Source organism: Durio zibethinus, chromosome 17, assembly GCF_047325235.1.
Source record: "Durio zibethinus cultivar Kanyao isolate XHJ-2024 chromosome 17, ASM4732523v1, whole genome shotgun sequence".
Lineage (NCBI taxonomy): Eukaryota > Viridiplantae > Streptophyta > Magnoliopsida > Malvales > Malvaceae > Durio > Durio zibethinus.
Window position 1 is genome coordinate 7902373 of NC_143178.1, and position 26263 is coordinate 7928635.

Here is a 26263-nt window from a genome sequence, read left to right on the forward strand (position 1 = left end):
CACCCCATCATTCTTCACATCACATTCCTCGCATAGAAGAATCGCACACAGTTGCTAGAAAGTAAAAGCCTTAGATACTCAACAAATCTTGGCTTTTTCTTTCCATTAGAAACCATGACTTCCAACCGTAGCTTGAAGATTGTCCTAGCTCTTTCAATATTTGCCTTCTGCTTGCAAGCAACCCTAGGTTCTCAAATCTAATACTTAGCACATGCAGCTTTTTTTTCCTAACAAAGCTTTATTAATTTGTTCATTAGAAAGACATTTTAACGTAATTATATATTTTGGTTGCAGGGGAAATAACATGTGAACACCTTGACCAAGACACCTGCGCCTACGCAGTATCGTCTACAGGCAAGCGCTGTGTGCTAGAGAAGCACGTCAAAAGGAGCGGAGAGGAAGAGCTAACTTGCCGCACATCTGAAATTGAAGCTGATAAGATCAAGAACTGGATTGAAAGCGACCAGTGTGTCAAAGCATGCGGGCTCGACAGAAGATCCTTTGGCATCTCATCAGATTCCCTCCTCGAGTCTGGCTTCACAGAAATGCTTTGCTCACCTCAGTGCTACAACAACTGCCCCAACGCGGTCGACCTTTACTTCAACCTGGCCGCCGGAGAAGGTAACATATAGTATAACAATAATATTAACTTATTGTGGAGAGTAGAGACTAGAGATTACACAAGAGCACTGATTTTGTTTGACCGCTACCTGTCTTGGTAGGTGTTTTTCTTCCAAAATTATGTGAGGCACAAGGAGCAAATGCACGCAGAGGAATGGCTGAGATCCAAAGCTCTGGTTGGGTTGCACCAGGACCCGCCAGTGGCGTGAAGTTCTGGGGAGTGGCCCCAGCAATGGCACCATATTAAATCTTGATTAAGTGGAATTTTTACAAAATCTTAGTAGTTTACAATAAAAGAAAGCTGCACTAGGGTTTAGAAACAGGGCTCAAGTGCATGGACCAGCTTAATTTGGTGTGTGCATGTGAGCCATGAGCTTGATGTGTTCAATCCAGTAAGGTGCTACTTTCTAGATAGATATGTTACGAGGTTGTGTGGTAACATACCCAGGTTTTTTTAGTATTTGCTTATTGTAATGGGTATGAAAAACCAAATTATGAAATACAGATTTATAACAGATTTATAGTTTTATTTACGTGATTAATTACAATCTTTCTTTTTATTATTATCATGGGATGAAAAACGATCAAAAGGAGAAAACGCAATTCCATTTATAATAGTCAAAACTCAAATGGGGATAAATATTTCCATTAAATTGAAAAAATGGAAACTGATGAATTTGGGAAAACTTCTTCAACCTTTTTTTTTTTTTTTTAATTTTTTAAACTTATGGTAGAAGATGTGTACTCTAAGATACATGAATGATCATAATCCTAAAACTTCTACCAAGACTAAATCATCCACACCAAAAAAATATCTTCTTTAATATTTACAATTTCTTCTTATTATTTTTTGTTACAAAATAAGAACATGCATAAGGATATATCATTCACTAAATATAATACTAATTAATGATAAATTAATAAACGTACAGAAGGTAAACCATATAACGGCATTTGCTTAATGATGGTTTAATTAACATTCAAGCTTACCGTTGATATCCCAATATAACTTTAGCTTAATGGTAAGAAGGAAGTCCTAACACTCTAAGGTCTTAAGTTTAAGTTTTATTATATGTAAGTTTAATTATTTAGTTATGTTCTAGTTTATTAATTAATTATTCAATTAATCATATTGACATAATATTTTATTATAATTTTATCAATTTCAAAAAAAAAAAATGTTTACTGCTGCTAGCATAGTACTTGTTCATTTATATCACTTGCCAAACACCATTCTCTACCCTAATTAATAAATCAGGCCCATAAATAATTCTTATCATGCCTTTTTGTTTGTTAAAAAAAAAAAAAACAACGAAGGAAGACTAATATCAAAGAAAACATTAATATAGAAGCCGTACATGATAATTTAATATCATCATTAATTTATAGAAGCCCAAAAAAAAAAATTAATTATGCTCTTACACGGAGAAAATTCACCTAATCCAAAATTTAATTAGTTCAATTGGTATATAAACATATTAAAAAATGACATTTAATAAATTTAAATTTAAAATTTAACACTTATAGCCCATTTCCTATCCTCAAGCTATGATCTCCTTCATACAAAAAATATATTGCAACATTAAAAGAACAAAATTAATAGAAGCTAAAAACTAATACAAACGATAAATGTATAATAAGAGTAATTAGATAATTGGTGATTTCAATCTTGTATATAATTCACCATCGTCCCTATTGTAATTTTTTTTTACAGAATTACACATTTTTAATGTATCAAATTTATAAACTCATGCACATATTTGTATGATATAAATTAAGCCAACTTATTCTAACTATATTAAATTGGACGTGTTTTGCAAAAATAAAAATGGAGAATTCTTCCGTTTCAAAACATATTTCTCTTTTTAGTTTTTATTTTATTAGGAAAGTTAGTGGTTAGAAGATGGGATGATGGCAGCAAAGAGGATTTAATTTCAACTCATATTCTTCCAACCTATTAAAAATTTTCACTTTCAAAGTCCAGTCAAAGGTAGTTAATTAAAGGCTTAAAGCCTTCTTAATTTCTCAATACATAAAACGTGTTAGTGTAGAGACTTCTTGCAGTTTGGTGTAGCATACAAAGCCCTTCACCTGGACTGCACCAAAAATCAAGATGCCTCAAAGGTCAACCTTTACATGTATAATTTGATTAACAAACTAGTAAACTTGCCTACGAAGCGTCGATATGGCCCAAAGTGAACTCTGAGAGTTCGAAGGTCCAAATCAGCTTTCCTATTTCCAAAATCTGCAACTAAAACCCAGCCCAAGGACCACCATGTACCTGCCCTGATCCTTGAAATTGGCAAATGAATATACCCGAGCAACCCAACAATCACATCTAAAGAGGTGCCTTTCTCGTCTCGGGTCGATAATCATATGCTTTTTTATAAATAATAATAATAATAAATTTTAAATTCATTGTAATATTATTTTTTTTAAATAATTTTTTTGACGTGCATGACTTTTGATACTTTATTATTGATCATAGATGGTTTTAATAATTATTGCAAAAATAAATAACAATGATATCCAAACTTAAATTCTTTATTTTCAACATCTTGCATGCCTATAATCATCCCTTGGAAGAAAAGAAAGATGGCATCTGAATTACAATACCAACAATTTAATAACTGTTCCATATATTCAACTTTAACACACAGTCCCAAAATTATAACTAGCTAGTTGTTGGTCACCTAAGCTTAACCTTCAGAGATAAGTGGCTTGGGTTCGAATAAAGATTAATCTAATTCAAGTCATCAAGTTTTGATATTCTTATCTTAGAGAAAAGCATAATTTTCAATTTTAACAAAGATACGATCATTGATACCATGTCAGGGCTGGTCCGAATGCCGAGAATGTTGTTGTGGCTTCAAGCCTTCAATTCCTTTTGTCTTTTACTTTAGTGAAAGTGAAGTTATAAAGCATGCGAAAAGTGAAAGATAAATGAGTGTTCAATCTCAATTTGATCTTATATGCTATATATTTCCTATTCTTAAATTCATGATTTCTGTTGGTTTCTAATGGCAAGAATCGGCTAACAGGACAGTTTCATTTGGCACGTGTGCAAACAGTTGCAGAAGAATATATAGTGATTACGAAACCAGCAAGGAATCAACAAACAGACACTAGTAACTTGCAAGAAAGACACCAACAACTTCTGGTACAAATGAAAATTTCTAATGCAAAACCCACTTCATCACTTAATACTCATCTCGATATTTTTGTCATATCTTTTTTGCGCATAGACCTGCTTACTAAATTGTACGCTTCAATGAAAGTCTGTCCAATTAGCAATTGATATGAGTTTTCGTGTCTAGATTTTTGCCAATATCACCGAGCAGAGTGCAAGCAACGCGAGAAGGTCACAGTTGTTTTGCCATTATAATTAGCAATATATGAGTTTCCGTGTCTAGATTTTTGCCAAATTTGGAAAGGAAAACCAAAGATAGTGTCGGTGACTAAAATGCCATCACCTTCTTAAAAGCACAAGCAATATTGAAAAAAAGAAACCATTGAAATTCACAAAGCAATTCAACTTCAACCTAACCTAGAAACAAAAATGCAAAGCAAAAGATGAAGCCTGACTTGTAAACATATGTTTTGTCGTGCAAGGCACTTATACTCGAATGGGTAAAAATATTCAAAACAAAAGGAAAAATATACAAAATTCAACGTGATAAACCCATAATATGTTATGGTGTGGGATCAGCCCCATACTATTATTGTCTTAAAAGGCCCAATAAGTAATATCAAAGTTATAATTATTTTTGAGTTATTGATATAATAGCAACCCAAGATAGAAATAATTTTTATTTAATATCATAGAAGATGATACAAGTTCCATAATAAAATTAACAGCTTAAATTATTCAATTTAGAAGCCAATGATAGAGAATAATTTATACTACAAAGATTTGTATGATTCGGTATTAAGTGATTTGATTAAACCAAAAAATATGAAAGATGAAAGCTGGAAGAAACTAGATAGAAAGACACTAGTCACAATTAGAAATTAGGTTGATGTTAGTATATTCCATCATGTAGCGCAGGCCCACATTCTTTAGAAAAAATTAGCAGCATTATATGAGACAAATATAGGCATGAATAAAGTTATGCTTATTAAAAAACTTGTAACTTTATAGTACAAGAATTGATGATCGATTACAAAGCACTTAAATAGTTTTTAAGATATATTCAATGGAATGACTACTATGGAGTTTAAAATGCAAGATGAAATGAATGTGTTGAATCTTTTAGGTTCATTTCGAAATAACTAGAATACTCTAGTTGTGACTATTCTTAATTCAACTACTATCTAAAAGGTGATTTTGGATATGATAAAAGACAATATGCTTAATGATTAAGTAAGGTGAAAAGAGAGACAATGAATCAAGCTTTTGTCACAGAAAATAAGGTAGAAACATTGATAGAGGTCAAAATTCAAAAGACTATAATAAATCTAGACATAAATTTAGTCCAAAGATAAAGTAAAGTGCTACCATTGTGGTAAACCTAGTCACATAAAACAGAAATGCAAAATCTTGAAAAAAGAACAAAAATATGAAAAAGACAAGAGTCCAGATAATGGTAGTGTTATAGTGGTGAATTCAGATAATAATTCAGTTACTTTGATTTGTACACATGGCAACTATAATTTGATTGGTAATTCAGGCATTAAGTGGATAATTGACACAAGAGCAACATATCATTATGTTTAAAAAAAGAGTTGTTTACTACTTGCAAAGTAAGAGACTTTGATTGTACCAAGATAAAAACTAGAAATGTGTCACAGATTGTTAGGATTAGTGATATTATTATACAAATTAGTATAGGTTGCATGTTGACTTTGAAGAATGTCAGATACATTCCAAATATAAGAATAAACTTGCTTCCAATTAATATCTTTGATAAAAAAAAAGATATTAAAGTTAACAAAAGAATAGATAGTGAAAACTTCTCAAATAATCTATGAGAGTTGCAAGAGAAAAATTATGTTGCATAATGTATAATATATGGATATAATTAAACGGCAACCAGATAAATGCTATTGAAGATGATGCTTTGACAAATTTTGAGGCACAAAAGGTTGGCATATTTGAGCAATTATCGCTTTTAGCAAAGCAATCTCTTATTTCCTTGACCAAAAGTATGTTTATCGTTTCATGTGATCATTTTTTGCATGGTAGGTATCGTAGAGTTTCTTTTCATAAGCATTTTTAGAGGAAAAAAATATATTGAAATTGATTCATTTTTATGTATGTGATCCTATTGACGTGAAGTCATTGGGTAATAGCAAGTATTTTAGTACTTTTATTGTGATACCTCACATAAAACTTTAGTGTATATATTGAAAAACAAAAGTCAAGCACTATAATATTTTTAAAAAATTCATGCCATGGTGAAAAGGATGACAGAATTACCCTTGAAGTGTATTTAGATTGATAATGATGGAGAATGTACATATAAAGATTTTGAAAAATATTGTTCAAAGCATAGGATCATGCATTAAATAACAAAACCTAGAACACATCAGCATAATAGTGTAGCTGAAAGGATGAATTAACCATTGTGGAAAAAGTAAGATGTACGTTGAAGATGGTAAAATTACTAAAATTATTTTAAGGTGAAACAGTGAACACAACCTACTATTTGATTAACATATCACTATCAGTTCCTTTGGGCTTTAACATTCCAAAAAGAGTATAGATAAGAAAAATATTTCAGAAAAATGTTTCATACTCTCACTTGAAGATTTTTAGGTATAAAGCATTCATACATTTGCCAAAAAAATAGAGATCAAAGCTTGATAGTAAAGCCACACAATATGTATTTGTTGGATATGATGATGAGAAATTTGGTTACAAGTTATGGGATCCAATAAAAAAAATCAATCAAAAGTAGAGATGTGATCTTTCATAAAAAAAAAACCAAAGAAACCTTAAGAAGAATAAAAAGGCTACACGAGTTATTGATTCATGTGATCATTTTTTGCATGGCAAGTATCGTAAAGTTTCTTTTCATAAACATTTTTAGAGGAAAGAAAACATATTGAAATTAATTCATTTTGATGTATGTGGTCCCATTAAAATTGAGTCATTGAGAAATAGTAAAAATTTTCGTTCCTTTATTATGATACTGACTTTAGTGTGTATATTGAAAAATAAAAGTCAAGTAGTACAGTATTTTTAAAAAGTTCATACCTTGGTGAAAAAAAATGATAGGATTGCCCTTGAAGTATATTTGGACTGATAATGATAGAGAATACATATTCAAAGATTTTGAAGAATACTATTCAAAGTATAAGATCATGCATGAGATAACAAAACTTGAAACACCGAGCATAACAGTGTAACTGAAAGGATGAACTACACTATTGTGAAAAAAATCAGATGTATATTAAGGATGGTAAAATTGCTAAAGCTATTTTGAGGTGAAACAGTCAACATAACATGTTATTTGATTAACAGATCATCATCAGTTCTTTTGAACTTTAACATTCCAAAAAAAACGTGGACAGGAAAGATGCTTCATACTATCATTTAAAGGTTTTCAAGTATAAAGTATTCATACATATGCCAAAAAAACAGATATCAAAGCTTAATAGTAAAATCACATAGCATATATTTGTTGGATATGGTGATGAGAAATTTGGTTACAAGTAATGAGATCCAATGAAAAAAAATCAATCAAAAGTAAAGATGTAGGTTTTCATGAAAAAAAAATCATAGCAGACCTTGAGAAGAATGAAAAGGCTACACGAGTTATTGTTGAGTATGATGATTCAAACTGATAGATGTTCCACTTCGAAAAGACACAGATAGTGAAAATGAGCAAGAGACAAAACTTAGAGATACGAATGAGCCAACCACAGTTAATAATAGATGCAATTAGTTTTAAGTAAAGGGAATAATATTTTCCACCAAAGAGTATTGAGTAGGAGGAGTTACTTTTGGCATCAAGTAATATAAAGTCTCAGCTTAAAAGATTTAATAGAGAGCACTGACTATCCATCAGGTATCCAAGTTCATATTTTATTTTAATTACTAATAAAAATGAGTAGAGAGCTTCAAATATTTACAAACTACTCTGAATAAAGAGCACTTATTAAAAGTAATGAAAGAAGAAATTGAGTCATTGTAAAAAAATAATACATATGAACTTGTTAAACTTATGAAAAGGAGAATGCCATTAAATAATAAATGGGTTTAAAAGTGATGGTGACAAGCTAGTGATATAAAGCACGATTAGTGGTAAAAGATTTTTCTAAAAAACCTAGTATTGCTTTTGATAAATTTTTTCTCTAGTTGTGAAGATGAGTTCCATTTGAGTGGTACTAGAAGTAGTAGCTACTTTGAATCTTAAGTTTGAGCAATTTGATGTCAAGATTGCATTCTTTCATAGTAACTTGCAGGAATAAATTTACATGAATCAGCCTAAGGATTTTGAAGTGAAAGGGAAAGAACATATAGTTTGTAAACTAAAGAAAAGCTTTTATAGCTTGAAATAGGCTCTACGATAGTAGTATAAAAAGTTTGATTTTTTTTATAATGAATCATAACTATAAAAGAACAATAATGGACTCTTATGTGTATGTCAAAAATTTTCTAATGATAACTTCATTATTTTCTTATTATATGTTGGTGATATACTAGTTATGGACAAGATGCTAATATGGTTCGTATGTTAAAAGAACAATTATCTATAAAAGTCATTTGACATGAAGGATTTAGGCCCAACAAAGTAGATTCTTAATATGGATATTATCTGAGATAAGAAAGCTGGGAAGCTATGGTTATTATTGAACAAGCATGTTGAATAGATGTTTGTAGATTCAACATGTAGCTTGATAAATCAGTTTGTATTCCACTTGCCAACCATTTTCATCTGAGTTAAAAATTTTATTCAGTGACTAAAAAAGAGCAGTTAGTTATGTTTAGTATTCCTTATTCATCTACATTTGATTTTTTTATATATCTTATGATTTACACACGACCTGACATTGCATACGTAGTTAGTGTGGTGAGCAAACTTTTTTCTAATCCAAGTAAGATTCTTAAGGAAACAATTAAATGGATTTTTAGATATTTGAGAAGCACCTAAAAAATGTGCTTAAATTATGGAACTATACAACCAATTCTAAAAGGGTTTATTGATGCTAACATGACATATGATCTTAATGGTGAAAAATTTATTTCAAAGTATTTGTTCACTTTTGTATGAGGAACTGTGTCTTAATAATTTAAGTTGCAAAAGTGTGTTGCTTTGTCAACTACTGATGGTAGACTACATTGTAACAATCAAAATAGGTAAATAAAATGCTTTAGATGAAACATTATTTTCTTAAATTGAAGTTAAATAAAAAAGAATATGTGATATATTATGATTGTCAAAGTGCTTTATATTTGAGTAAGAATGCTATGTACCATGTTTGAACAAAGCACATTAATGCTAGATGTCACTAATTGCATTAAGTAATTAATGAGCAACAGATATAATTGAATAAAATCTATACTAATGAGAAAATAATAAATATGTTAATTAAGATATTTTTTTAAAAAAAACTTGAGCTCTGCTATAACTTAATCGAAATAGATTTTTTGATCAAGATAAATTCTAAATAAGATTGTTATGACGATGAATCTCTTCCTAATAAAACTAAAGGGAGAGATTGTTATAGTATGGGATCCAACCCCGTACTATTATTATTTTAGAAGGCCCAGCAAATAGCTGCCATTGGAAAGGATTGAAACAAACAAAAGGGTTCAACCGAACGGGTAAATTTAGTGCACAAGCCATTCATAATAGTCCAATCTGCAGAATGTATAACCTGTGACAACCACAATTCCCATTTCCCACAAAATACCATCTAACGAGTATCTTATCATACATAGAATATCAGAGTGCATGACAGATATATTGCTCTATACTCTTTACTTGAATGCACCATGCATTTTGAGCTGCCCAAACAGGATAAGGTCGGCTCAGTTGCTGTGAACAATGTGAGCGGTCATTATCAAAATTATCACATACAGTTATAACTTTTTGACGTTACTAGAAGTTTTTTGACTTAACAGAATTTCAAACGATTGGACAGGTCTTGGGCATACATATCGGCTTTGCTAAATGACATCCCGTGCTTACTTCATTGAGGGGTAATGAATTTCACTACACTGTGATTGAAAAGAGATGTGCAGGATCGATCAGGGCGCATCATGGCCAAATGCCTCAAGGGACGCTGGTTTAGGTCTATTCCAAAAGGAATGCCAAATGAAGATCAAAGTAAATGTCCCACATTTCACAAATGTACAACACCAAAACGACAAAACTTCAAAATTTTACTCTGAGCTAGCTAGGTTGTAACTACTTCAAATATTTTTCTTCGTCAATTTTAGAAATTCAACACTTGACTTGGACTAACGGAAGTCGAGCCCCCACCCTCCAGGCCACCATGCAAAATCACCCTATTATATTAAAACTCTTCTTTCTTATGCACTCCGAGGAAAAAACCCCATGATATCTTAATTTAACTATACTTGTTTCGTTCAGAAAGCAACCGAGAAGAGAAGCATGGACACTCTTACACTAACAGGATTACTGAAGATTGTCGTCAGAGAATTCCCTAACCGTCGAGCCCTGTCAATTTCTGACAAGTTTGATATAACGCATTCTCAGCTCCTGGAACTCGTCGAACATGCCACTTCTAGGCTAGTCTCTGCTGGGATTGGGAGAGGCGATGTTGTTGCACTCACCTTCCTTAACACCATCGAGGTTTGCTTTTCAAGCTATATTTCTTTTCTTTATTACTAAAGCACAATTCCTATCTTTGACGTTGTTATACATTACAGTTTGTAATGATGTTTTTGGCTGTGATTCGAGCTCGAGCCTCGGCGGCGCCAGTCAACCCAGCATACACCACTGAAGAGTTCGAGTTTTACCTATCGGACTCAAGAGTCCAAGCTTTTATTAACTCCACAGGATGCCAACTCAATATCCCACACGCCTCAGCCACCTTTGTCGCTGCTGATTCTGAACTCGCTCTCTCCCTGAAGCAATTGGAATCAGCCCCCAACTCAATCAGCAATCTCATCAATGACCCTTCGGACGTGGCAATCTTCCTTCACACTTCTGGGACAACAAGACGCCCCAAAGGCGTGCCATTGACTCAGCTTAATTTAGTCTCTTCCGTTAAGAATACTGTATCCGTTTACAAACTCACCGAGTCTGACTCGGCCTTGTTAGTCCCTCCGTTGTTTCACGTTCACGGTTTGTTAACGGGTTGTTGAGCCCGCTTGGGGCAGGGGGAGCCGTGGAAATCCCCGCCGCTGGCAGATTCTCGGCTTCCACATTTTGGCAAGACGTGAAACAAAATAATGCCACGTGGTACACTACCCGAAGCTTCGATTCATCAGAAGCTGTAGTGCGTCAATTGCTCCGGCGATACTGGCCCGGCTGGAACAGGCGTTCGGGGCCCATGTCTGAGGCAACGGGGTTGATGGCTACGAACCCGTTGGTCGAAGATGGCCCGCATAAGGCTGGGTCAGTGGGGAAGCCTGTGGGTCAAGAGATTGTGATTTTGGATGAAAATGGCGTGAAACAAGAAGCAAATGTCAAGAGTGAAGTGTGTATTAATGGACCAAATGGGGCTATAAAAGTAACCCCGAAGCTAATGAGGCAGGTTTCAAATTTGGGTGGTTCCATACAGGATATGTTGGGTATTTGATTCGGATGGATATTTGTATCTTGTGGGTTGGATCAAGGAGTTCATTAATCGTGGAGGTAAACTTCTAATTTCGATTTTTGATCATCATGATTTCTGAAATTACTACAGTATCAACCATGTCATGGTTATTATGATCATTTGAATGTCTATCTATATGTGATGTCTTTACTCTTTTCTTCATCATAAGAACGTAAACTGCAATCTTTGTTTTTGTTTTTTGTTGTTTCAGGTGAGAAAATATCACCAATCCAAGTGGATGCCGTCCTTTTGTCGCAGAAGCTGTTGCATTTGGAGTCCCTAAAAACAAATACGGCGAGGAGGAAAGGTCGCCTAACAAACTTTCTCATTTCTCAACCGAACAAACGACACGAGTCCATTCTGCCTCAGTATTAACGAGGTGAAGATGGCCCATCCGTTCGGAATCTGTGCGAGATACGGCCCAATAAGTATTTTGTGGTCATATTGGATCCCAACTACGAGATTCATATGATGAATTTTCGAAAGAAAATATTTTGTGCATCCACTTTTGCTCCACCTACCTTTGTTTCCCAATTATGGAACTTCGGAAAAGCTCATACAATACAGCATATTTAAGTGGCAATGATATAAATGATCAATTAATTGTAATAAAATATTTAATATGATATTTAAATTTTAAAAATTTTTATTACATATTTTAATTATAAATTTATTAATTAAATGACATTTAAAAATTTATTTATTTATCACATTAATATTATTATTTAAAATTAATCATGTTAAATATTAATACTATATTAAATAATAATAAATTTATAATTCAAACATCAAATTAAAAAATTTTTAAATATCATATTTTAATTTTTTATTCAAAATCCATTTCGTAACAGTAAACCTCTATTTAGAACTCCATGAATCAGAAATGTCAAGTAGAAGAATGCTAATTATCTATCTTATGCTAACAGATAAATTGCGCAATCATTCCAAGAGAAGGATCAAAATATTGGCGAGGCAGAGGCGCAAGAGTTTTCCTGCAAAACTCTTGCAGCTTTCAAAGTCCCGAAGAAAGTTTTCATCATTGCTTCTCTCTCAAAGACTGCCAGGGGGAAAATCCGCAGTAGAGTTATACCAGATCACTTCCTTGCGAAAAAACTGTGTCCTCTGAGGTCTCCAAATCTATGACCTGAATAAATACCACCTGCCCCGGTTTTATATGAGTAAAAGCTTTAACAATCTCAACAGATGGGATGGGGTAGCTACACTCTCGCACACTGGATCATGATGCACTTCTCAAATAAAAAAAATAAAAAAAAGCTAATATTTATAGAACTGAGTTCCATATATGGAATTGGCTTCTTAGTTTCACATCATAGAATATTACCGTACCATAACATCGTGAAATTGTGATGCATACCAGGTGCCAACAAGTTTTCTAATCAAGTTTGATAAGGCCTAAAAAATTGTACAGAATGCAAATCACTTTGACTAGCTGATTAACTTAACAGTTCATGTATATGGGTTTCTGTCTATTTCATATATAAAATGAAAATTATTAAATCAAAATTATGTATTTTCTTTATTTTTGTCAAATCATTTTTTTAAACTGTGTCAAATGCTGAAATCCAACCCCGTCCTGCTAATAACCTCCTCCTAAGAAAGATGGGTGAATCATTTGAACTACCTCAGACCATCTTCGATAACACATGCTTTAGACAACCGGGAAACTTGTTAAGTGTCAAGTTATGAAACATGAGCAGACAAACATAAAACTGAAAGACAACGCATGTTCTCATATCACAAATTAATGGGAATTGGATGCCAAATGAGAGAACCTATTCTCTTCAACCAAGGCAGATTAATATTTACCAAAAATCAACATGCAACACAACCATTGTAAAAAGTTGAAGGGGAAAATCCATATGCATTCACTAACTGCTAATGTAAAGATGTTCATAAACAAACCATAGGCCGGGAACAGGAAACCGGCCACATAACCACAATTCAAACACCCGAACAAGGCAAGGCAGAAAACAGTCAGACACAAACACACTACTATTCCTCGAGTTCCTCCTCATCAGCTGTTTGCATCTTGATATTGTTGGTATTCAGAAACCTAGATCATTCATGTTGCTCTCAGCCTCAGTAAACTCCATCTCATCCATTCCCTCTCCGGTGTACCAGTGCAAGAAAGCCTTCCTGTCCAACATAGCTGTGAACTGCTCACTCTCTGAAACATTTCCTGAATTGATGTTGAGTTTCCAATGAATGTTGAGGCCACCTTCAAGCCAGTGGGAGGAATATCACAAACAGTAGACTTCACATTATTGGGGATCCACTCCAGAGTAGGATGAATTCTTGTTATGCACATTAATCATCTGTTCATCAACCTCCTTCATGCTCATCTTTCCACAGAACATAGCTGAAGCAGTCAAGTATCTCCCATGGCAAGGATCAGTAGAACACATCATATTTTGGCATCCCACATTTGTTGAGTGAGCTCAGGGACAGTAAGAGCCCTGTACTGCTGGGACCCTCGGAGATGTAAGTGGAGCAAAGCCAATCATGAATAAATGCAGCCCAGGGAATGGAATGAGATTAACAGCAAGCTTGCGCAGATCTGAGTTGAGTTGAGCAGGGAATTGAAGGCAACAAGTTACATCAGTCATGGTGGCAGAAATCAGGTGGTTAAAGTCTCCAACTGCATTCAAACAGGATACACCAATGAGATCAACACAATTTTCACAACCAAGAGTGAAAGGGAAACATATGAGCAGGACAAACAATAACAGTGTGAAAAGGTATTTTGACTTACAGCTTGGAATGGTGAGCTTGAGAGTACGAAAGCAAATATCATACAAAGCTTCGTTATCCAAAACCATACATTCATCTGCATTCTCAACAAGCTGGTGAACAGAGAGAGTGGCATTGTAAAGTTCGACAACAGTGTCAGACACCTTAGGGGATGGGAACACAGAGAAAGTGAACATCATTCGGTCTGGGTATTCTTCTCTGATCTTGGAAATCAGAAGTGTTCCCATTCCCGAACCAGTTCCACCCCCTAATGAGTGGCGTACTCGAAATCCTGAAAGATTAAAAAAAAAAATTTATTGCCAAATCATAATCAACAAGAATAGATGTCAAGTAATAGAGGAAAGCAAAATCCAATTTAAAACTAGGTGATAGTTTCACAACATTTCAAATCACCATTACATGTTTTTAAGAACCATCTTCCTCTCTGTTTAAATAGACCATCTAAAAAGCATAATACCAGGTTTTCCAGCATGACATTCAAATTATATTATTTATCATTTCGTGAAACTTGAATTTTGCTATTAAGTTGAAAGATCAAATTAAACATGCAAATAAAACCTTAAAACCTCCATAAATTCTCAGATCCGTAATCATAAATAACAGCAAAAACCACTTAAAATCAACCAATACAAGAAATGAAGACATCAAATCCTTCTTCTAAGAGCTATTCATACTCTTCACTCAAAAATTCCAAATAACATAAACCAAAAATGTAACAAAACGTTAAAAATTTCAAAAACAACTTACCTTGCAAGCAGTCACAGTTCTCGGCTTCTTTCCTCACCACATCAAGCACTGAGTCAAATCAAATCAGCCCCTTCCGTGTAATGACCCTTGGCTCAGTTATTCCCCGCACCGGACTGCCAGAAAACAAAGTTGTAGGGCCTGAAAATATGCCCGTACGGGCTGGATCTAACACTATCCATGGTGCCAGGCTCCAGATCCATAAGAACGGCGCGTGGAACAAACCTCCCGCAACTTGCTTCAATGTAGCAAACGTTCACACGCTCCAGTTGCAAATCGTTGTCCCCTTAGTACCGTCCCATGGAATTGATACCGACAAACCACCTACCAAAACTTGGCACCAATCTGGTTGCCGCATTGACCTCCCTGAATGTGAAGAATCTGACGCATTTTTTCAAAGACTGAGAGGTTTCAAAGAATAAGGGGAAGAAAAACAGAGAATTTTAAGCGAGTGGATTTGTTTTGGAAACGAAGAGATATATGAGGAGATGATGGAAGGTGGTGTTTGCCGTTCGGGTTGATGGAGATGGGTGATGACGAGAGCGTTTGATTTAAAAGGGAATTTCGAATTTTGAATTTTTTAACTGGAAGCGGGCTTTTTCGCGCATTTGATGGATTGAGAGTGACGCGTCCCTTCCATGTGTGAAAAAGTGTTTGTCTCATTTTCTGCGACTCAATGGCGCCTCCAGTTCTTCTTCTTGCGCGTGCGTACGAGAGTGGAGAGTGGAGAGTGGAAGCACGTGATTTTGGGAGAGGAACATGTGACCAGCACTTTGGGCTTTTGGCTTTTGGCTAAAATAAACGGATTTACTCGCAAGGGCGTGTTTGGTTGTCTCAAGTCTCACATAGAATTATATACTTGTATTTGGTATTTTTGCTAGTCCTCTACAAGACAATGGGAGCGTGAGCACATACATATATATACATATATATATATATAGTTGATGGTATTTTTAGATGTCTTAACTAGATGAAAGGAGAAAAAGTAGAGAAAATGATAACTTTAACTTACAGCAAAAAAAAAAAGATAAAAGGGCATTAAAATTGTTAATTCAGGACGCGCTTCGACACTTAAGTTAATACAATGCTTGAGATAAAGTTAGGAAGTAACAAAAATGAAAATGGTGAAATGTGTGAGAGAACTTTAAATGGAGGAAAAGTCAGAGATTGTTAAATCTAATTTTATATTATCTTGAGTATCTAATTTCCTACTTACCTCTCATGTGAGATCAAGGATGATGGTCTAACTGAGATAATTGACTATTGATGAAATATTTATGTAAAACTTGAGAATGATCCACATAAATATATAAAAATTACATTTAATGATCTCAGACAAGTATGAATTGCATTTAATGATCTCAGATAAATTAAATGATAGTTGATCAATTTTAAAATAATTATCTCGATAAATTATTAGTGAGACTTAGGTGAGTCCTTTATTTGGTGAAGAGTGAGCCATCACTTTAAAATAGGTGATGTGGCTCTTTAGACATTTTACCTAAGCTACCTAAAGACCCTAACTATTTTGACTAAGCTTTGGTCGTTGGTCAGTTAACTTAAGCATAACAATTGCCCTTCAAATCTAATGAGGGTTACAAAGTAACCGCTTTTAGGCCATTGTCACCTAAAAAGAAAGGGAAAGAAAAAAAAAAAAATGAAAGTGCTTTAGCATAGGGTTTTTATGTCTTGGCGAGCTTGGCATGATGACATGTTCGTTGAAAGTGAGATGAACGTCTTTGGCAAATGGTTGTGCTAAGTTGTACCTGGGGATGGAGCATATGATTTGGTGAGCTCGATTGCTAACTTGTTATGTTAAGAAACAGTGACTATCTTTGGGCAAGCCAATGGTTTAGAATAGATACAAAACCAGTAAGTGAGGGCTTATGAAAATTTGTATTCATCTGTGGAATGCACGTGGTCAGGACGTTTTTGGTGGGGTATTGTGATGCACGCGCGCATGTTTCTAAAAAAAGAAACTGGACAAGCTACATGTCACGTTTTTTATGGGAAGCTATCAAATTCATTTAATGGGTGCATTTTTTCAAAATGCACCACTTTTGAGAGGGAATATATGTGTTTAGTTTGAAAAATGATAACTAAAGGGGTTTTTTGAAGGGAGAGTTAATCTTGTACTGTATGAATCGATTAAAATAGTCTGAACGTGTATCATTTCAAAGGTGTCGTTTAATGTTTTAGGATTCAAACTTGATGCCATTTCACAGATGCCCTTTGGTTGGGTATAAATAAAGGACTTGGGGATTTTTGCAAAATTTATTTCTGCTATTTTCTTTCTGAGATATTAGCTTCATGCTTTCTGCTTCTTCATTGTTCTTACGAACTTTCAGAGTCTTTTACCAGTAACTGCTGGGTAAGGTTCTCATGGTTCTTACTTTTGTTTAGTATTTACTTTAGCATTTTTAAGAGAGAGAAGGAAATTACTCCCAAAAAAAATTGTCATGATTGATAGTTTCGATAAAGAAGGCGATTCTATGGTTTCATTCACCAAAACTGGTGACCAAGTTGGGGAGAGAAATACTCAAAGAGCTTAAGAAAGAGTTGAAGGTAGCCAACAGAGGGGTCGCAAGAACCAAGGTAGTTAGACTGGTGGAAGTTGTGGCAGCGGCATAGTATTTAGGGAGCGGGGAGCTCTTAATGCTGGTCTAGGTGTCTCTGTCGCTAGGGGCAAGCGAGATAAGGGTAAGAAAGTGACGGAGGAAGAGCACAAGGGCCCTAAAGATGTAACACCTAGTTTCTAGCCTGCAGATTGTTATCCTTGCCATACTACTTGTAGGATGATAAAGCGTGAACTGGACCGTGCGTTGTTCAATCGCAACGATCCTACGTATGAGATTTCTTTGTCTCCCTTAAGGTTCACCATCAGCTAAGTAAGGCTATTCGAGGACATGGTGGGTTCTTCCTATACAATTTCCATTATGGGTTCCACCTACCACTAAACCCATTCTTCCATCTTTTATTGGCTACGCTCAATGTAACCGCTAACTAACTTACACCAATCACTTGGGCCATTTTAGTGACATATTTGATTTTTTGCAAAATAGATGGGTGGATGCCTTCGGTGAACGTTCTCCTCACCTTGAACATGTTCAGGGATAATTATGGCTGGTTATACTTCCTCCAAGTGAAAGACAAGGCAGTTGTGGTGGACTTACCTTCCAATGCTCACACGAATTATGAATGGTTTTGTAATGGCATGCATCAAGGTAACAAGAGTGGCGTTCCCCTTCAAAATAAAATAGTCATATGCTAGCCATTTGGCGAGGGAGCTGCTTGAGTTGAGTCGAGTTAAGATAAGGCTAAACAGGTGTAGGCATTAAAGAGCGCGAGACTCTCTTACAAAAAATTGGCCATGGTCATGAACATTCGAGACTGTTACACCATCATGAGGAGGATCAATAGCGGTGTAAATGATACATTAATATTCACAAGTTATTCGGATTTGACTCGAATAAAATTTGAATTTGATTCAATTATTATCCATTCAAATTCGAGTTCGAGTAACTTGATTTATCAATCAAATCAAGTTTAAGCATTTTTATACAAATTTAAATAGTTCACAAGCTTAATCGAGCTTTTATATTTTAATATATTTTAATTATTTTAATTGATAAAATAGCTCAAACTCAAGTTCGAGCTTGAGCACAACTAATTGAATTTTTATTGAATATAAGAATCAAGTTTATTTTTACATATTAATCAAACATAATTGAGTGAATTCGAATAATTCAATTTCTATTTCGAGTCGAGTTTGAATTAAAAAATAAAAATTCGATCGAATTTGAATCTCAAATTTAAAATTGAATTCAAATTCAAACTTAATACTATATCGATTTAAACGTGATCGATTTTACTCCTAAAAATCAAGCTTTCACTGCTACTATTAAAGAGAAATTGATTGAGAAAAAGGCTTAAGTGGAGGGTGCAGTCCGAGGCAAAAATGCGGGGGCCTATCCCAAGGGCCAGATATGTAAGTTGTGTCATTGGATTGTTTAGTCTGTAGTTATGCTTGTAATGTTGAAATTGTTACAAGTGTTGACTTATGTTATTTATCTTGTGACTATCGTTGCTTTTTGTATCGAAGAGAATGGCTGTAAAGGGAAAAAAATTCTGACAAGCCAGAGGCTTGCTCAAGGGATTCCATTGCTAGAGTCGCAGGACTAGTTCCTAAAGTTGTTTCTACTTCAGCTCCTACTCCTCCTGTATCAGTTCTTGCACCGGCTCCAGTCCCAATTCCTGTATAAACTCCTACACATAGAACTGAAGAGGAAGAGGGTAATAAAGGGGTGAAGTGTAGGAAAGCGAATGATAAAGGAGAGAATGTAGGCATGCCAAGTGGTAGTGGCCCCTCTAAGGGTAACTACTATTGTTATAACTAACTGTTGTTCTTGTGAACTGATTCTATTTCTTATATCTTTGTTTTGAAAAGATGGATCTTGTCTCTAGCTCCAGAAAGTTGTTGGTTAAGAAAGGTACAAGAGTAAGAGGTCATCTGTTACTAGTCTACTTTTTGCCAAGAGGCTACAATTGGAGGCCCTGCAACTATTGCTGCTGTAGTTGCATCAATTTTACATCCTCCACCTCTTACTTTTGTTACGTCAAGTTTTGCTCCAGCTACTTAGTGGCTTCTGCAATCCCAGCCATGGTACCTACTCCTCCACCAGTCGAGATTCCTACTCATCTGCCATCCCAGTAACTCTTACCGTACAACTTTAACATTTGCTCCTGCTCCACCTCCTATTTCAACTTTTCTGCTTCCATCAACAATAACTGATGCTAATTTTATGACTATAAAGGCAGGGTCAAACAAGCTAACCACAAAACAGTTTGAGACAAGCCTTAAGGTTCATGCCCTCCTTTTTAGGTATACTACCCAGCGGCTGGACAGAGTAAGCTCTGCAGATTTTGTTGTAGTGTTCGAGAGGCCTAGAACTTTGTTCCTACTTAATGCCTTTCGTGTGTGGGTTGTTATTAGTCTACCCAAGTTTGCTAAGAATAAGGCTCGACGATTCTCACTACTCAGTAATCTGTAAAATGAATTCTTTTTAGCTACTGAGGTAATACTTATGTGACTGAAGTTGTGTATTTGTTGTTTTTAATATAAAAATTCATTTTTTGCCATTATTGTGCTTTGTGCAGACCTTAGCCACCAAAGTGGGTATTTATGAGTAGGTCAGGGAACTGATGGACCACCTAAATTCTAAAAAGGACAAGTTGCTACAAGAGCACTAAAAGATTGTTGATCTGGCTGCGTTATTAAGGGAAAGGGACCTTTCCATTGAGGGCTTAAAAACCTATAATGCCTCATTGATGATGGAGATGGACACAATAAAGGCCAAGATGAAAAAGGCCACAGAGAAGAATTCAGCTCTCGAGTAGCTCTTGAACACTACCAATGCTCACTTTAAGGATGTAGAGGGAAAAAATGACAAGTTAAAGTTAAAGCAGGTGGGGGCTATGGCTTGGGCAAACCAGGCAGAGAATGGAAGGGAAGAGGCTTTGACTAAGAGCAGCCAGGATTTAGTTGAGAGGGACCAGGCCATAATAGACAGAAATGAGGCACTGGCCCACATTTTGCAAGTAGAATAGGAGCTCGCCAAACTTAAGATCAAGCTAGAGAATGAGAAGGTAGAATCTTTCAAAATAGCTGAAAAACAAGATGTTAAATGGACGATGGTGTACATAAATGCTAGGTTGTAGTACAGGTTGTCTGCACTGTATCAAGTGCACTCTATGTAAGAACCTTGGATTTGAGGGATATAGACTTTACAGAGATGAGGGAACGTCCAGAGCGTTTTAATGTGGAATATATTGAAGATTTGGCCCTTTTAGAGGGGTTAAGGGCCTCCATGGAGCCATACGAAGAACCAACTGTAATTGTTATAGGTCCAAACTTAAACAATCTCCCTGTCTCTATCGACAATGGAGAGGTTAGCAGTTCCGACATTGAACTTGCTCCTGAGAGGGATGGAATGGTCACTGATGCTGTCATTTCTCCACCCTTTACTGAGCCTACAATTATACTGACTAAAAGTTAGAGCTCTTGCCCTATCTGTTGAGGCTGACTCTACACCCTAGCGAGAATGGTACTATTGTTGCCCTATAGGGCTTTTGTTTTTACGTGTTCTTTCTTGTTTTTCTCAACTAAAAGTTTGATTTGTAATTTTTCCTTGTTTTATAATTAAAAGAAATGAATATTTTTGCCATTCATTGTTTCGATTCATATATTGCTTTGATAACTTATTTGCAACTGCTAATCATAAGTCAACCATGTCTTTTCTTGTATAATAAATGACTAAAGTTAAAGATTAAGGAATGTCCCATTTTGTGCCAGATTGATAAAGCAAAGCATTATGTCCTATCTTAACACAATAAAATTGGCTAAGTTCGAATTCTATCAATTTTTAACAAAGATTAAATTGTATAAAAAACACTTCATACTAAGATTAAACTTCAAGAATTCATGCTATTCAAGCCAAGTAGTGTGGTTAATGTCATAGAGTTCACATGTAATGGGTCAAGTTGTTCCCCAAAATATATCAAAGCAATATAAGTTAGTACTATGAAATAAACTTTTTTTTATCAAGAAGATAGAATTTTAGACTTAATGGTGTAGCCTGTTGGCTAATGTTAAGGATTGCAAAAAAAATAAATTAGTAAAGGCAAGCATATTCTAAGAATATTTAAAAGTAATAATGGATATACAATTATTTGTAAAATAACAAGGTGTACCTTGCTATGAAATAGTTGATTTGTTATTTGAATCTTAGCATGTCAACCTTATTTTAGCTAGTTTAGTGTGATGTTGATTTTGGAGATACAGGAGGATGATGTATATAGTGTATAGGGCATGTTGGTTGGAAAGCCTTAATGCAAAAGATAAAGGTGCAAAGGCATGTTGAGCATGTTAGTGCAAAACCTTAACACAATAGATGAATGTGCCATAGGCATATTGGGCATGTTGGCAAAAAGCTTTAACACAAGAGAAGAAAATGCGAAGGACACATTAAGCATATTGGCATGGAGCCTCAACATAAGACATGAAGGTTTCAAGGGCATATTGGGTATGTAGGCAGAAAGTGGGATCTATGTTAGCTCATATACCTTAACGTGATAAAAAATGGTGCGCAAGACACATTGAGTGTGTCGGTAGAAAGTGAGATCTATGTTAGCCCATTTGCCTTAATGCGATAAAAGATGGCGCACGAGGTGTGTTGATTATGTTGGCACAAGGCCTTAATGCAATAATAGATGGTGTGTAGGGAGCATTGTGAAATAGAGTTTGGAGAAAGGCGATAAAACACCATCCATCTTCATTATGATATTTCTTGTGCAAAGTTACTTACGAGATATGGTAGTTAAATCCAAATATAAGCTTGAAAATATACAAGTATTGAAACTAAGTATAGAAATTAAAAAATGTTGTGCAAATGTAAATGACTTGACTATATGTAGTATTTCTTTAAGTGAGCATCATTCCAAGTTTTTGGAACGGGGTTGCCCCCCATGTTCTCTAACTTGTATGCTCCAAACCCAATAATAGCTGAAATTTTGTATGGCCCTTCCCAGTTTGGTAATAGCTTTTTCCTTTCACCCAATGGTTTATTGGCTTCACAGTTTCTGAATACTAGATTACCAACTTGAAAATGTTTGTGCTTAACTCAAAAGTTGTAATACTTGGTAACTTGTTGAGCTCTGGCAACCATTTTAACTTCAATAAAGTCCTTAGTTTTTTTATAATAAATCCAACTTAGCCCTTAAAGCTTTTTCATAATAGCTTAGGTCAAAATATGCTATCCTAAGTGTATTTACACCTATTTCAGCAGGTATAACTACTTCTGTCACATATGTCAATGTAAAAGGTGTTTCACCCGTTGTTGAATGACTTGTAATCCTAATTGCCCAGAGTATACAAAAGGTCTCCTCTACCCATGCCCCTTTTACTTCATCCAACTTCTTTTTTAAGGCTGTTAAAATTTTTTTATTCATGAATTCTATATGCCCGTTTGTTTGTAAATAAGCTACTAAACTGTGTACTGAGTCCATTTTAAAGTTTTGGCATAACCATTTCAATTTGTCAACCTAAAACTGTGTTCTATTGTCTACCATAATGGCGTGAAGAAGACCAAATGTACACATGATATCTTTCAGATAAAGTTTTCCACTATTTTAACTATGATGGTAGCCATTAGTTTTACCTCTACCCATTTCATAAAGTAGTCATAGGCCACTATCATAAACTTTTTTTTGGGCAAACGCTACAGGTAATTGGACCAAAATGTTGATGCCTCACTATGCAAATGGTCGTGGACTGAAAATTTGACTAAGGGCTTATCTTGGCTACATAGGTACTTTAGCAAATTTCTGGCATTTATCACATATTTTAACAACCTCCACTGCATCTTTCTTTATTATGGGGAAATAGTAATCCTATCTCAATGCTTTTTATGCTAGTGTTTGCCTAGCTATGTGGTGACCACACACCCTTTCATGAATTTTTCTTAAAACGTATTTTACTTAAGATAGAGAGATACACTTGAAGATGGGGTTGAAAAGGTTTGATTGTATAGGTTGTTTTCCACTAGTGCAAATTATGTTGCTATTTTCTATACCTTCTTACACTCGTAGGGTCAGAAGGGTACTCATTTTAAGATACGCTTTAATAGAGATCATCCAATTATCCTTTTTTTATACACAAGATAAGTGGAGCTTGCAAGTACATAGTTGTGGGCATATACTCCAATAGGATTTTCCCATGCTTCTTGATCTAAATAGATGCTACCAACTTAGACAAGTAGTCAGCCCTAGTGTTGTTAGCATGAAAGACTTAGGGAAAGGTCATTGAGGTGAAGGATTGACTTAGTTGGTGTATAATTACATGTTACTTGACAAGCGAGATGTCTCTAACTTCATACTTGTCATTCACTTGGCTAGCGACCAATTAAAAGTTCGTGTATACAATTAAGTCCTTAACATTCATACTTGCTACCAATTCAAGTTTTGCAGCTAAAGCTTCATACTTAGCTGCATTATTAAAGAGAGAAAAATTAAAGGATAATCCATACTGCCACTCATGGCCCCTTGGGCTCAATAACAAAATTCTCATGCTAGAGCCATTTTTTCCTAAGGAACCATCCATATATAACAATCACGTGTGCTCTGGCAAGGGACCCATCACTGAGGGATGCTGAATAATCTAGGTAAGGATTCAATTTTAACCGAATTAACCAACCAACCAAACTAATTTAATTAGGTTAATCAATCAGCCATCGAATTAATTTTAGTCAGTTAATAAAAATGATTTTAGAAGAATTTTGATTTTTAATTAATTCGATTTGAAAACTAAAATAACCTAATTAACTTAAATTTTAATCGAAATATAATATAATTCAAATATAAAATGAAAAATACATGAAATGGATAATTTAATTTCATAATTTGTTAGAGTTTTTAACATAATACTTTGATATTTGAATATTTTATTGGATAATTTTATATAGTTTGTTTAAAATATGAGAAATTAAGAGTTTAAATATAATTTAAATTAAATGTATCTATGATTCGATTACCTAAAAAAATTAACTGAACTAACCAAATTAAATTTCATTGATTAATTTTTAAAATTCATAATCCAATTCGATTAACAAAAATAAAATAAAATAATTTAGTTAATTCAATTTTAAAGTAATATAATTCAATTAATTCAATTTTGGATAATTTGATTCAAAATTAATTGGATCGAACGAATGAACACCCCTAAATCTAAGAGGTAATTGGGGAGGCTTAGTTGATTTATCTATCTCTTATGGCTTCTGTGGCTTTGGCCAGGGCTATTCTGTTTGGGGATTTGAAGTTATAAGGAAAGGTTGATTTTGGGTTTCTGATTCAGGTGTGAAAGAACATGCTGCGAGGAAGTCTGCCAAAACTTGGGCTTGATGGCTTTCCTTGGCATATACTCAATATGAAATTTGCTAAGTTTGACACTCTATTTCATCATTTTTACTAAAGTGTTTATCTTGTGCAAGACTTCCCTAAGCGGCTGGTCTGTTAGCACAACTATGGCATATACTTGGAAATACTATCTCAATCAACGAATTGCCATATTAGTGCAAAGTTTATCTTCTCTAGCCTTAAGTAATTAACTTTTCCATTCTAAAAGGCCTTATTGGCATAATATACTAGTATTTGGTTTTCTCGACCTTCTTTATTAATGTTGCTGCCACCATTTCATTAGAAGTTATCAAGTATACATATAGAAGTTTGCCAAGTATAAGGTCAGCGAGTAGAAGTGATGAATAGAGATATTGCTTAAGTTATTTGAAGGCCTTTTAACATTATTCATCCTATTTGAATCTAGTGACACTTCAAAAAACCTTCAAAAATGGTAAACACTTATTTGCCAGCTTGGACATGAACCTATTAAGGGTTGCCACTTGCCCTGTTATTCTCTACATCTCTTTAGTAGTAGGGATTCATGTCTAAGATTGCTGCCACTTTTTTGAGGTTTGCCTTTATGCATTTATTAGAAATCATGAAACCTAAAAATTTTCCTACCTCTACACTAGATGTATATTTGGTAGGGTTTAACGTTATGTTGTACTTTTTTAAGATGGCAAAGACCTCCGCTAGGTCCTATATGTGTTGTTCTAATGAAGGGCTTGTCATCAACATATCATCTATATACACTTCTAAAGATCTCCCAATATGTTTCTAAAAAATCTTATTCACTAATTTTTGGTAGGTGGCCCTTGTATTCTTTAGCCCAAAAGGCATCGCTATTTAGCAAAATAGACCATCTTCAATAATGAAAGATATCTTTTCTTAATTTGCCCTTATCAATTTAATCTTGTTGTACTCCAGGAAAACATATATAAAACTCAAGTATTTGTAACCCGTAGAAGAGTCCACTAATCTATCCACTAAAGGTAGAGGGAAGCTATCCTTATGGTATACCTTGTTAAGATTGGTGAAGTCTACACATATTTTCCATTTATCATTCATTTTTTTCATTAAAACTACATTGGCGAGCCAATTAGAATACTTGACTTTTCTGATATATCTAGCCACCAGCAGTTTTTCCATTTATTCTCTTACTACTTGCATTTGTTTAGAGAAGAACTTTTTTCTTTTTTGCATAACCAATTTGGCAATTGGATCTATATTCAAGTGATGAATGATAACATGCTCATTAATGCCAGCAATATCTGCTACAAACCATGTAAAGATATTAGCATTATTTTACAAGAATTTAAGGAGCATACCTCTTTCTTTAGCATCTAACAAAGAACTTGCTTTATTGGTGAGATCTGGGTTTGAGGGGTAAAGCTGGACTATTATGGTTTGCTTAACAGGGCATGCCTTATATTCCTTG

The 26263-nt window shown here is 34.6% G+C and overlaps 1 protein-coding gene and 2 pseudogenes across 2 annotated transcripts; 2 read left to right on the forward strand and 1 right to left on the reverse strand.

Annotated features, from left to right (window-relative positions):
- On the forward strand, window positions 1–1136 carry LOC149514002 (uncharacterized). The gene is made up of 3 exons (XM_089745807.1): window positions 1–187; window positions 295–621; window positions 723–1136. The coding sequence occupies exons 1-3, from the start codon at window positions 115–117 to the stop codon at window positions 866–868; spliced, it is 546 nt and encodes a 181-aa protein (XP_089601933.1). The 5' UTR covers window positions 1–114; the 3' UTR covers window positions 869–1136.
- Window positions 1137–10151: 9015 nt separating this feature from the next.
- Window positions 10152–12501, forward strand: LOC111274347 (oxalate--CoA ligase-like; annotated as a pseudogene).
- A 709-nt stretch (window positions 12502–13210) lies between these two features.
- On the reverse strand, window positions 13211–15382 carry LOC111281197 (tubulin beta-8 chain-like; annotated as a pseudogene). The gene is made up of 3 exons (XR_016329172.1): window positions 14878–15382; window positions 14132–14401; window positions 13211–14017 (listed from the first exon to the last, which is right to left on the reverse strand). The product of XR_016329172.1 is annotated as a tubulin beta-8 chain-like (transcript).
- Between the last annotated feature and the right edge of the window lie 10881 nt (window positions 15383–26263).